A 14,292-nucleotide genomic window follows, 5' to 3' on the forward strand; every position below is an offset into this window, starting at 1 on the left:
AGTGTAAATATTTTATGCTAACTACGAATTTACGTATTAATAATTGGTAATTAAGGAAGAAAATTTTCGGTAACACTTTTCCTTCCGCTAATTTCACTGAAATAATTCATGGGATAGAATACGTTGCTATGGAAAACTGAGAATTATATGACATTTTTGGACAGTGACTTAGATTGAGACATTAGGAAGAAGACAAATCTATTTACTTAATTAAAAAAAAAAACCCATACCCATTATCATCGAGTCGATTCCGACTCATAGTGGCCCTATAGGACAGAGTATAACTGCCTCATCGGGTTTCCAAGGGGTGTGTCATGGATTCCAACTGCTGACCTTTTTGGTCAGCAGCCAAACACTTAACTACTATGTCACCAGGGTTTCCATTTACTTAATAGTCTTATACAACGTTAAACTTCTAATAGCCAATAAAAAAAATTAAAATTATGACATAATTAGGCAAGTTACTTAATCTCTGTGACTCAAGGGCAAACAGCAAATGAATTATCTATTCAAGAAAATCTATGAAAATTCAGTAAGTCAAAGACTGTAGTGCTTGAAACCAAGACCTTTCACTCTCCTCTCCCAGGTCACGGAGGTGAAGATTATGCTCCAGAGTCAAGAATACAGGATCCCAGTGTGCAAAAGCAAGTGTTAAGAGTGCTGATGTTATAGATTTTTTTCTAAGCATTTTCAAACATTTTATTTACAATGTTATATTTGTTACATTGACTTCCCAAATGTAAAATGTTAATTTAAAAGAAAACTTCTGATGCTAACTACTAGTAATTGGTAACTGAGGAAGGAAATTTTTGGTAGTACTTTACCAAACACTTGGCAGGGTCCCAATCCGAGGGGTTTTTCCCCAGGAGCAACAGGACTTCAGCATTTCTCATCCTGCTTCATGCTACCTGTTGCTGAGGCTAAGTCCTAGGGGGGTATATCTGAGAGGTAGGGGTTTCCCTCTTCCATTCAGCCCCCATTCATGGAATGGAGGCTGTAACTTGGGTATGCCACCAACGAGAATACTGAAGTCTTGACAACTTTGCCCCAGCTCAAAGGGCAATGGCTCCATGGAAGAAGAGGCAAACCAAGAGGACCTCAGGCTACTGGCCCCAATCCAGAAAAATGCTCAAATCCCAGAGTGAAGGTTTCATTCAGAGAGAAGCTTGCCATTTTCTCCACCCACAGCTCCCAAAGAAATTGACTTCATTTACAACAGAACACTAAGGGCATTCTCAAGAACAGAAGAGCGCTGGAAGGCAATGGGAGAAGATTTGCGGATTTAATGAGGAACAGTCTAGACTTTGTAGCAAGGAAATAAGGCAAACTGGAAGGAGCCCTCCTGAGTTCAGAACATAATGATAAAAGGACCACTCTACCAGGAAGACATAACATTTCTAAATATGTAGGCACCAAATGATAGATGTCTCAAAATACATGAAACAAAAACTGAGAGCTGTTTTTAGGGTGTTGAAATCCAACAATTAGAGTTGGGGACTTCAACATCCCAATCTTATCAACTCAGAGAACTACTAGGCAGCAAGGATATAGAAAAAAATGAACAACACAATCAACCAATAGGATCTAATTGATATATATAGAATATTCCACCCAACAACAGCAAGATAGACATTTTTCAAGTGTCACAGAACATTCACCAATGTAAAACATATCCTGGGTCAAAAGGGGGAAAAAAGGGGGGGATTGGGAAAACAGAAGGGATGCAGATTGGAAAGGAAGAGGTAAAACTGTCCCTATTTAGAGATGATGTATTGTCAATGCAGAAAATCCTAACGAATCTATGAAAATACTTATAGAACTAATAAAGTAAGTTCGGCAAGGTCAAAGAATATATGATTAACACTATTTCTGTATACTAACAGGGAACATGTGGAAACTGATATTAAAATCACAATACCACTTACAATCACTCCAGGAAAATGAAATACTTAGGTATAAACCTAACAAAACATGTGTTAAGACTTGTATGCTGAAAATTATAAGACACTGATAAAAGAAATCAAAACAGACTTAAATAAATGTATTAGAAGACTCTAACAATAAAAATGTCAATTCTCAAATTGATCTATAGGTTTAATGTAATTTCTAGGAAAATCCTATCAAGGTTTTAGTAGACATATACAAGCTTATTCTTAAATTTATATGGAACGGCAACAGAACTAGAATAGCTAAAATAATTTTGAAAAAGAATTAACTCTACCCAATATTAAGGCTTACTATGAATTGACTCGATGGCAATGGTTTTTAATGGGTATACAGGTAGTCCCTGACTTATGGTGGGGTTCCATTCCAACGACTTCATTGTAAGTCGGTTCTGAAGTAAATCAAATATCTTTTTTTTTTTTTTTTTTTAGTTTTCACTTATTATTACCTTTTATTATCAGTATCTTTATAAATCCTTGTAACAATGAAGCTGGAGTCATTACAACTATCAGGCACGTGAGCAGATCAACTGTCATTAGAGTTGAACACTGTGCAACTTTCTATCCATTATGACTCCCAACACCACCTTCACTGTAGACCAGGACATAGTCTGCTATATGACAGTGTTTTGAAAAATAAATGATAAAATTGAACATTTGCAAGTGAACATCTGAGAATGATAACATCTGCAAATCACATGCTACAACACTATGTAGTACATATTACTAATGAAAAGATGTCCAAAAAAAAAAAACCAGGTGGTTGGAAGTATGGTTCGTTGTTACTCGAATACATCGTAAATGGGGACTACCTGTATAGCTACAGTAATCAAGACATTGTGGTATTAACAGAGGGATAGACAAATAGAACAATGGAATAGACTATAGAACCCAGAAACAGACCCACACAAATATTCCCAACTGATTTTTGACAAAGATGCAAAAGCAATTCAACAGAGGAAGGATGGCCTTTTCAATAAACGGTGATGAAGCCATCTGACATCAATACATAAGAAAATGAGCCTCTAAACCTCATACCTTATATAAAATTAACTCAAAATAGGACACAGACTTAAACGTAAAACTATAAAACTTAGAGAAAAGAATGTAGGAAAAAATTTCAATACCCAGGGCTAGGCTTATACTTGACACCAAAAGCATTTTTCATAACAGGAAAAATTGATAAATTGAACTTTATCAAAATCTACATTAGTGAATAAAATCCAGCCCTATTACTGTCATTTTGTTACACATATTCCTTCCCTAACTATGATGGTGAGATTTCTGAAAACCCAGTACTCTGAAACATAGAATCCAAATAATACAACAGGTTATGTCACATGGCTTATATTAGCCATAATAAATTTTGTGGAATTAATGTAATTTATTATACTCTCCTTACTAGAAACTTTTCAGGATCTCCCACTCCTGCTGTTGCAATGAGATGATTAAAAATTTGCTGTATTTTCTTAAAGATGCTGAGCATGTTATGAGACTTCCTAATTTTCCTGTGTCTGAACTTCTATTCTACCTGCCTTTCTACTCAATACCCTTAGGATTTTAGGACTTACAGAAACAACTCCCACCTCTGAGTCCCCACTGTGCTGGAGATGCTAAATAAACTGCTAAATTGACAACTTTATACCAAGCTCATAATATTAGCCCTCTAACAAAAGGCTCTCCAGACCAATTTTTCCACCGCACACTTTCCATAACCCCAATTATGTCTTGGAGGATGGTTCTAAAATTTGGGTTTATTTTATGGACTTCCTTTATCCCTCCTGAGACTTCACTGGAAAAAACTCTTCCTGTTCTGCAAGCTGCTTTTCTTCCTTTTCTATTCCCAAGCCCTAGTTCTCCCTACATACAAGTATTTCCAACAAGAGAGTCTCAAATTATATTTTGGAACTAAAACTTTGGTGCTTGAGGAAATATATATGGAAGTAAATCCATACAGATTAGCAGTCTTCAGGGAACTGGCAATTGGGGAAGGATGACTATGTCTTGTAAACACTTTCCAGTTACCTGACTCCTGTTTGATTTGGATGGTGGGCTTGATACCAGGTGGCAAAGGAGACTGCTGAGGCTGTTGCTGATGAGATACTGGAGAAGGTTGGGCCACCTGCTGCTGTGTCTGTTGTGGCACTTGATGTAACTGCTGCTTAGGAGACTGTTGATGCTGTTTAGGGAACTGAGCAAGAATCTGAGTTGGTGCACTCACTAAGCTTTTGGGGGAAGGAAGTCTGGTTGAGGCCATTTTGATTGCTGATGTAGACACACCTGTAGAAGAGTAAGGGAAAGAGAACTTAGGAGTAATGTACAATTAAAGTTACTTCTGGTTACTGTAGTAGATAATTGCTTAAAAGCTAAATAAATCAATAAAAACTACGACTTTTGAGCACCTAGCAAGTGCCAGACATAATGAGTGGTTCTTTATATATTTGATATCTAGTCCTCAAACTCTGCAAAGGAGGCCTTATTGCTCCCAGACTCAAAAAAATTAACTGATTTTCCCTTGATAAAGACCTAAACTAAAAGAAACAAACTATCAGGCAGGATATTCACAAATTTGTTTCCCAATAGACTTTCTGTTAGAAAATGCAGGTTCTCAATGTCAATAATATAAACCAAACAGGCTAATTGAGTTCTAAATCTTATTTGTAATATATTTTTTTAAATACCACTTTTCAGGTTCTAATCAGCCAATTTAAACATGGCACCAGATAAAACAACTCACCTTTTGAAATCTTTAGCATGACAAGGTAGCTTTTCTCTATCTCACTGCCAATAATCCACAGGTTAAAGTCATTTCATGTGAACTCAAACTGAGTTGTTAAATAATTATGTGAAATGTATGTTAATGGACATAACAATATATCCATAGCAAAAAAAAATCTCAATATAAGGTTTCAAGACTTTTTTTCTGTGCAACATTAATACACAAGCATGCATAAGTAAGGAGTACTAGTAACTTTCACTAAAGATGCATGAGCTTCAGAGAAATTCTTCCCTCTCTCACAGATTTTTCATCTGTAATCTTTTTACAGTTCATCAACTATCCAACAGGTCTATTATCTGTCAATAAATTAATATATCTAACAGAAAGAACCTGGAATATAATTCACTATATGAATTTTTTGAGCACTGTTGAAACAATGAAAGGAAACTGATAAATAACATAATTAACAAATACCTACAGCATATTATTTCACATCTTCCTCCACCACACCCCATGACAATTATCTTGCATTACAAAATTTTTTTTTAATAATACTAATATCATATCCTCAAGCAAAATGTCTTTGGAGAATGATGAAGATGGAAAAAACCTTGAGAAGTCACTCTGGCTCTCTGGGCTTCAGCTTCCTCATTTGTTGAATTTTTCCTACAAATCTCTAAAGATTACTGTGTGGATGAGGTAAGATCAAAGACTGAGGGACATTTAGAGAGGAGACAAAAGGCACAATAGGAATTGCCTGCAGATTTTTATAAATTTAGGACGGTAAAGGTAATCTCCATGGTACACACTAAGAAAACTTCTTTAAAAAATGTACAGAATAGCAAATGAGAAGGGAATCAAAATGATTCAGCATAAAAAAAATCAACTAAACAAAACAAGGAAGAATTTGATTAAATAAGGGACAAAAAAGGTGTAAGACATGCAGAAAACAAATAGGAAAATGGCAGAAGTAAGTCCTTCTTCATCAGAAATTAATTACAACTGGATTGAACTCGCCAATCAAAAGGCACTGATTAGCAGAATGGGTAAGAAAACACAACCCACCTATATGTTGTCTACAAGAGACCCATTTTAAATCAAAAGATACAGACAGGGTTTAAGTGAAAAGTTGGAAAAAATATTCTACATAAACAGAAACCAAAAGAGTCAGGGTTGCTATATGAATCAGATAAAATAAGTGAAAAACTGTTATGAGAGATAAAGAATATTATACAATGAGAAAAGGATCAATTCATCAAGAAGAGATAGCAATTAAAAATATTCATGCACTTAATAGCAGAGCTCAAAATAGCTCAAAATATGTGACGCCAACACGGACAGAACTGAAGGGAGAAATAGACAGTTCTATGATGATAATTGGTGGCTTCAACGCAAAGCTTTCAATAATGGATAGAACCATCCAGACAAAAGATAAGCAAGATAATAAAGGATCTTAACAACACTATAAACCTACTAGACCTAATAGATATTTATAGAATACTTTACCCTACCCTACTACCCTACTACAGTAGGATATATATTCTTCCCCAAAGTAAATGGATCATTCTCCAAGACAGACCATATGTTAGGTCACAAAATAAGCCTCAAATTCTAAAAAAAATTATACTCATATGAAGTATTTTCTCTGACCATAGTGGAATAAAACTAGAAATCAATAATAAGAGGAAAACTGGAAATTCCACAAAAACGTGGAAATTAAACAAAACACTATTAAACAACCAATGGGGTAAAAGAAGAAATCATAATGCAAATCAGAAAATACAAATAAAAATGAAAGCACAACACACCAAAACCTATGAGATGCAGCAAAGGCAGTACTGAGAAGGAGATTTATAACTATAAACACCTACACTGAAGGAGAACAAAGAACCCAAATCAATAACCTAACTTTACACCTTTAGAAATTAGAGAGGGAAGAAACAAAGGAAGCCCAAAGAAACTAGAAGACAATTAAGATTACAACAGAGATAAATGAAATAAGAAACAAAAGAGAATTAAAAAAAAAAAAAAAACAGAAGCTGGATTTTTGAAAAGATCAAGAAAACTGACAAACTTCTAGCTCCACTGATAAAGAAAAAAAGATACTAGTAACTAAAATCAGGAATAAAAGCAGCAATATTACTGCTGACTCTGCAGAAATTTAAAAGATTATAAGAGAATGCTATAAACAATTGTATGACAATAAACAAGATACCAAAAAAAACAAACCCAGTGCCGTCAAGTTGATTCCGACTTCATAGCAACCCTATAGTACAGGGTGGATCTGCCCCATAGAGTTTCCAAGGAGCGCCTGGCAGATTTGACCCGCTGACCCTTTGGTCAGCAGCCATAGCACTTAACCACTACACCACCAGGGTTTCCAATAAACCAAAAACCAAACCAAGCCCACTGCCGTCGAGTCGATTCCGACTCATAGCGTTTCCAATAAGCTATATAAAACAGATAAATTCTGAGAGACATACAAACTACCTAAATTGACTCAAGAAGAAATAGAGAGCCTTAACAGATCTGTAACAAGGGAAGATAGAAACAATAATCAAACTTCTTTCAACATTCCTATTTGCAGGTGATACGATACTATACATAGAAAACCCAAAAGATTCCAAGAAGAAAACAGTAACTATTTCTCAGAAATGTAAGCTATAGGGCAGGTGGTTTATGCAATTCATGGCCAAAAGATTGAGCAGTCAGGCTACAGAAGTTCTGGTAATAAACAGGCTTTTTTTTGTTCCCAAAAGACTCCACAAGAAAACTACTGGAACTAACAAAGATTCAGCAGAGTGGCAGGATACAAGGTACACACACAAATATCAATGGGATTCCTATACATCAATAAAGAGAACTTTGAAAAGGAAATCAGGAAAACAATACCATTTATAACAGCCCCTAAAAAAACAAAATACTTAGGAATAAATCTAACCAGGGATGTAAAAGACCTATACAAAGAAAACTACAGAACACTACTGCAAGAAACCAAAAATGATCTACATAAATGGAAAAAACATACCATGCTCATGGATTGGTAGACTCAACATTGTGAAAATGACAATTCTACCCAAAGCAATTTACATATATAATGCAATCTCAATCCAAATACCAACAACATTCATTAAAGAGATGGAAATCAATAACTATATGGAAAGAGAAGAAACCCTGGATAAGTAAAACACTATTGAAAAAGAAGAATAAAGAGGACTCACACTATCTGACCTCAGAACCTACCGTACAGCTATGGTAGTCAAAACAGCTTGCTACTGGTATAACGAAAGGTACATTGACCAATGGAACAGAATTGAGAACCCAGATGTAAATCCATCCACCTATGGTCATGTGATCTTCAACAAGGGCTCGAAATATATCAAATGGGGAAATGTCAGTCTTTTTAACAAATGGTACTGGCAACACTGGATGTCCATCTGCAAAAAAATGAAACAGGAACCATACCAGACACCACACACAAAAACTAATTCAAAATGGATCAAAAATCTAAATATAAAACCAAGAACTATAAAGATCATAGAAGGAAAAATAGGGTCAACGTTAGATGCTATAAAACACAGCATAAATAGGATACAAACCATAAGTAACACATGAATTTTAGAAGACAAGCTAGATAACTGGGATATTCTAAAAATTAAACGCTTATGCTCATCAAAAGAGTTGACCAAAAGAGTAAAAAGAGAACCTACAGACTGGGAAAAAAATTTTGACTACGACAAATCCATATCAGTCATACTTGCTAAAACCAAAGACAAAGAATCTTGAGAGCAGCTCGAGAAAAACAAAAAGTCACATACAGAAGGGAAACAATAAGTCTAAGCTCTGAGTATCTGGCAGAAACTATGCAGGCAAGAGAGCAATATATAAAACCTTGAAAGAAAAAAATTGTCAACCAAGAGTAATATATCCTGCAAAACTCTCATTCAAATATGATGGTGAAATTAGGACATTTCTGGATTAACAGAAATTGAGGGTATATGTAAAAACCAAACCAAACTTAAAAGAATTATTAAAAGGAGTCCTTCGGTTCAGAACAAACAACATCAGACCACAGCCTGAATCTTGGAGGCAAGATCATACCAGACAGATACCAGCCTAGGAAATGAACTCTCAAGGACTACTCAAAACCAAAAGGTTTACAACAGTGAACCAGACAAGTTAATCTATAAATGACAACAACATCAGATCAATAAAAGAGGCAATAAATGGTATAAGTATACAACTTTCTAATGGAGAGGAAAGCAAGGTGATACCAAGTAATAATAGACTGGTTCAAATCTAGGAAGAGAAGGGTAAATTTCAAGGTAACCACAAAGAAAGTTAACAAACCTACTCGTCAAAATGAAGAAGAAAAACAAAGTCTCAGTAAGCAAAAAATCTATGAAAACAAAAGAAATGAAAAAAAAATCAAAAACAAAAAGAATTCACACAGGAGAGTAAGAGGAACAAAGAAAAGGTCAGCACCACAAATAAAGCACTACAAAATGATAGCAATAAACTCGTACCTATCAATAATTACACCGAACACAAATGGCCTAAATGCAGCCCTAAAGACATGGAGAGGAACAGAATGGATTAAAAAAATAGGATCCATCAATATGCTCTCTAGAAGAGACACACCTTAGAAACCAAGACATAAATGTATTAAAAACCAAAAGATGGAAAAAAATATATCAAGCAAACAGCTACCAAAAAAAAGCAGGAGTGGAAAAACTAATCTCAGATGAAATAGACTTACAACAAAATCTACCATAAAAGACAAAGGAGGGCACTATATAATGATTAAACGGATGATCCATCATGAAGACATAACCATAATAAATATCTACGCACCCAATGACAGGGCTCCAAAATACATTTAAAAAAAAAAAAAAAACCCTAACAGCACTGAAAAGAGAAATTGACATTTCCACAATAAACAGTAGGAGACTCCAACACACCACTCTCAGTAAAGGGCAGAACATCTAGAAAGAAACTCAACAAAGATACATAAGATCTAAAGGACACAATCTGCCAACTTAACTTCACAGGCATATATAGAACACTCTGCCCAACAGCTGCAAAGTACACATTCTTTTCCAATGCACATGGAACGTTCTCCAGGACAGACCACATCTTAGGCCACAAAGCAACCTTCAGCAAAAGCCAAAACACTGAGATAATACAAAGTATCTTCTTTGACCACAATGCCATCAAAGTACAAATTAACAACAGAAAGACTACGGAAAAAAGAAAAAGATCGATTACATGGAAAATGAATAACACCCTGCTTAAAAACCACTGGGTAATAGAAGAAACCAGAGATGGAATAAAAAAATTCCTAGAATCAAATGAGAATGAAAACATATCATACCAAAACCACTGGGAAGCAGCAAAGGCAGCGCTCAGAGGTCAATTTATAGCAATAGATGCACACATCAAAAAAGAAAGGGACACAATCAAAATGTTAGCTATACAACTCGAACAAATAGAGAGCGGCAAAAGAAGCTCACAGCCACTAGAAGAAAGGAAATAATAAAGATCAGAGCAGAAATAAATGAAATAGAGGAAGAATCTACAAAACCTAAAGTTGGTTCTTTGAAACAATCAAAAAAATCGACAAACCACTGGTCAAATTGACAAAAGGAAAACAGAAGAGGACGCAAATAACCCAAATAAGAGATGAAATGGAGGATATTACAACAGACCCAACTAAAATAAAAAGGATAACAGTACTATGAAAAACTATACTCCAACAAATTTGAAAACCTAGCGGAAATGGATAAATTTCTAGAAACACACTACCTACCCAAGCTAACACAAAATAATGTTGAAAATTTGAACAGATCCATAACAAGAGAAAAGAATGAAAAGGTAATAAAAAAAAAACTTCCCCCCCAAAAAGCCCTGGCCCAGATGGCTTCACTGGAGAATTCTACCAAACATTCAGAGAAAAGCTTACACTACTACTACTCAAACTATTTCAGGGCACAGAAAAGGAAGCAATACTTCCAAATTCATTCTATGAAGCTAGCATAATCCTGATATCAAAACCAGGCAAAGACACCTCAAAAAAAGAAAATTACAGACCTATATCCCTCATGAATATAGATGCAAAAATTCTCAACAAAATTCTAGCCAATAGAATTCAGCATCATCAAAAAAATAATACACTATAACCAAGTAGGACTCATACCAGGTATGCAAGGATGGTTCAACATTAGAAAATCAATGTAATCTACCACATAAATAAAAGAATCACATGATCATCTAGACTGATGCAGAAAAGGCACTCAAACTCCAGCACACATTCCTGATAAAAACTCTCAATAAGTATAGAAGGGAAATTCCCCAACATAACAAAGGGCATCTACACAAAACCAATAGCCAACATCATTCTTAATGAAGAGACGCTGAAAACATTCCCCTTGAGAACAGGAACAAGACAAGGATGCCCTTTATCACCATTCTTATTTAACATTGTGCTGGAAGTCTTAGCTAGAGCAATGTGGCAAGAAAAAGAAACAAATGGAATCCAAGTTGGTAATGAAGATGTTAAACTGTCCCTATTTGCAAATGACATTATACATAGAAAACGCAGGACTCCACAAGAAAACTACTGGAACTAATAGAAAGATTCAGCAGAGTAACAGGATACAAGATAAACATACAAAAATCAGTTGAATTCCTATACACCAATAAAGAGAACTATGAAAAGGAAATCAAGAAAACAATACCATTTATAAAAAAAAAAAAATTAATAGCCCCTAAAAAAAAACTAAATACTTAGGAATAAATCTCACCAGGGATGTAAAAGACCTATTCAAAGAAAACTACAAAACACTACTGCAAGGAAACAAAAATGATTACTTAAGTGGAAAAACATACCACACTCATGGATAGGTAGGCTCCACATTGTGAAAATGACAATTCTACTCAAAGCAATTTACAAATACTATGCAATCCCAATCCAAACAACATTCTTTAAAGAGATGGAAAAACTAATCATTAACTTTATATGGAAAAGGAAGGAGCCCTGGATAAGTAAAACACTGTTGAAAAAGAAGAATAAAGTAGGAGCACTCACTCTACTTGACCTCAGAACCTACTATATGGCTATGGTAGTCAAAACAGCCTAATACTGGTACAACAAGAGATACACTGACCAATGGGACCGAACTGAGAACCCAGATGTAAATCCATCCACCTATGGTCACCTGATCTTTGACAAGGGCCCAAAGTCCATCAAATGGGGAAAAGACAGTCTTCTTAACAAATGGTGCTGACAAATCTGGATGTCCATCTGCAAAAAAATGAAACAGGGCCCATACCTCACACCATACACACAAACTAAATCAAAATGATCAAAGGCTTAAATATAAAATCAAAAACTATAAAGATCATAGAACAAAAAACAGGGTCAGTGCTAGAGGCCTTAATACACGGCTGTAACAGGACACAAACTACTACTAACGAACAACACACAAACTTCAGAAGATAAGCTAGATAACTGGGATCTTCTAAAAACTAAACACTTAAGCTCATCAAAAGACTTCACCAAAAAGAGTAAAAAGAGAACCTACAGACTGGGAAAAAATTTTTGGCTATGACAAATCTGACAAACATTTAATCCCTAAAACCTACAGGAAAATCCAACGCCTCTACAACAAAAAGACAAATAATCCAATTAAAAAGGTGGGCAAAGGAAATGAGCAGACACTTCACCAAAGAACACATTCAAGTGGCTAAAAGACACATGAGGAAATGCTCCGAATCATGAGCCATTAGAGAAATGCAAATCAAAACCACAACGAGATGCCATCTCACCCCGGCATTACTGGCACGAATCAAAAACACCAGAAAATAATACATGTTGGAAAGGCTGTGGGGAGACTGGAAATCTTATGTGCTGCTGGTGGGAATGCAAAATGATACAACCATTTTGGACAATGATACAACACTTCCTTAGCTAGAAACAGAAATACCATATGATCCAGCAATCCCACTCCCAGAACTATATCCTAGAGAAATAAGAGTCATCACGTGAATAGACATATGCACACCCATGTTCACTGCAGCATTGTTTACAATCGCAAAAAGATGGAAACAACCTAGATGTCTGTCAACAGAGGAATGGATAAACAAACAATGGTACATATACACAATGGAGTACTATGCAATAAAAAAGAACAATGACCAATCTGTGAAGCATCTCAGGACATGGATGAATCTGGAAGGCATTACAATCACAAAAGGACAAATACTGTATGAGACCAATACTATAAAAATTAATGAAAAGCTTTACATACAAAAAGGAATAATCTTTGATGGTTACAAGAGAGGGGATGGGTGGGGACGGAAAAACACTAAATAGACAATAGATAACTGATAACTTTGGTGAAGGGTAAGACAGTACACAATACTGGGGAAGCCAGCACAACTTATCCAGGGCAGGGTCAAAGAAGCTCCACAGACACATCCAAACTCCCTGAGGGACCAAATTGCTGGGCCGAGGGCTGTGGGGACCATGACCTCGGGGAACATCTAGCTCAACTCGCATAACATAAGTCTATAAAGAAAACGTTCTATATTCTACTTTGGTGAGTAGTGCCTGGGGTCTTAAAAGCCTGTGAGTGGCCATCTAAGACACTCCTCTGGTCTCACCCCTTTGGAAGCAAGGGAGAATGAAGAAAACCAAAGACACGAGGGAAAGATTAGTCCAAAGGACTAATGGACCACAACTACCACAGCCTCCACTAGACTGAGTCCCATACAACTAGATAGTACCCGGGTACCACCACCGACTGCTCTGACAGGGATCACAATAGAGGGTCCTGGACAGCGTTGGAGAAAAACAGAACAAAATTCTAACTCACAAAAAAAGACCAGACTTACTAGCCTAACAGAGACTGGAAAAACCCCAAGCGTATGGACCTCGAGACACCCTTTTAACTCAGTAATAAAGTCATTCCTGAGGTTCACCCTTCATCCAAAGATTAGACAGGCCCATAAAACAAAACAAGACTAAAGGGGCACAACAGCCCAAGGGCAAGGATGAGAAGGCAGAAGGGGACAGGAAAGCTGGTAATAGGGAACCAAAGTTGAGAAGGGAGAGTGTTGACATGTCATGAGATTGGTAAACAATGTCACAAAACAATATGTATACTAACTGTTTAATGAGAAGCTAGTTTGTTCTGTAAACCTTCATCTCAAGTACAATAATGGAAAAAAAAAAAAAAACCTTCCAACAAGGAAAGTCAGAATAAGACGGCTTCACTAGTGAATTCTACTGAATATTTAAAAAATTAGCACCAATTCTACTCAAACTCTTCCCAAAAAATAGAAGATGGAAAATTGACTAACTCATTTTATGAGACCTGCATTACTCTGATACTAAGCCCAGATAAAGACACTGTACGAAAACTCTAGATCAATACCCCTTATGACATAGATGGAAAAATCCTCAATAAAATTCCAGCAAACTGAATCCAATAACATATTAAAAGAGTTATATAAAACAACCAAATGAAATTTATTCCAGGAACGCAAGGTTGGTTCAATGTAAGAAAATCAATCAATGCAATAGATCACATTAATAGAATGAAGGGGAAAAAAAACACATGATCATTT

The 14,292-nt window shown here is 35.8% G+C and overlaps 1 protein-coding gene across 11 annotated transcripts in view; it reads right to left on the reverse strand.

The window, feature by feature from the left end:
- The window catches only part of EMSY (EMSY transcriptional repressor, BRCA2 interacting), a 107,494-nt gene that overhangs the window by 37,141 nt on the left and 56,061 nt on the right, over positions 1-14,292 (reverse strand). For all 11 annotated transcript variants that reach the window (XM_049889768.1, XM_049889767.1, XM_049889765.1 and 8 more), the window contains one exon: positions 3,969-4,223. In XM_049889768.1, the coding sequence (XP_049745725.1) occupies positions 3,969-4,223 (255 nt within the window). The remainder of the gene's footprint in view (positions 1-3,968; positions 4,224-14,292) is intronic.

The sequence above is a fragment of the Elephas maximus genome, chromosome 7 (assembly GCF_024166365.1).
Source record: "Elephas maximus indicus isolate mEleMax1 chromosome 7, mEleMax1 primary haplotype, whole genome shotgun sequence".
NCBI classification, from domain to species: domain Eukaryota; kingdom Metazoa; phylum Chordata; class Mammalia; order Proboscidea; family Elephantidae; genus Elephas; species Elephas maximus.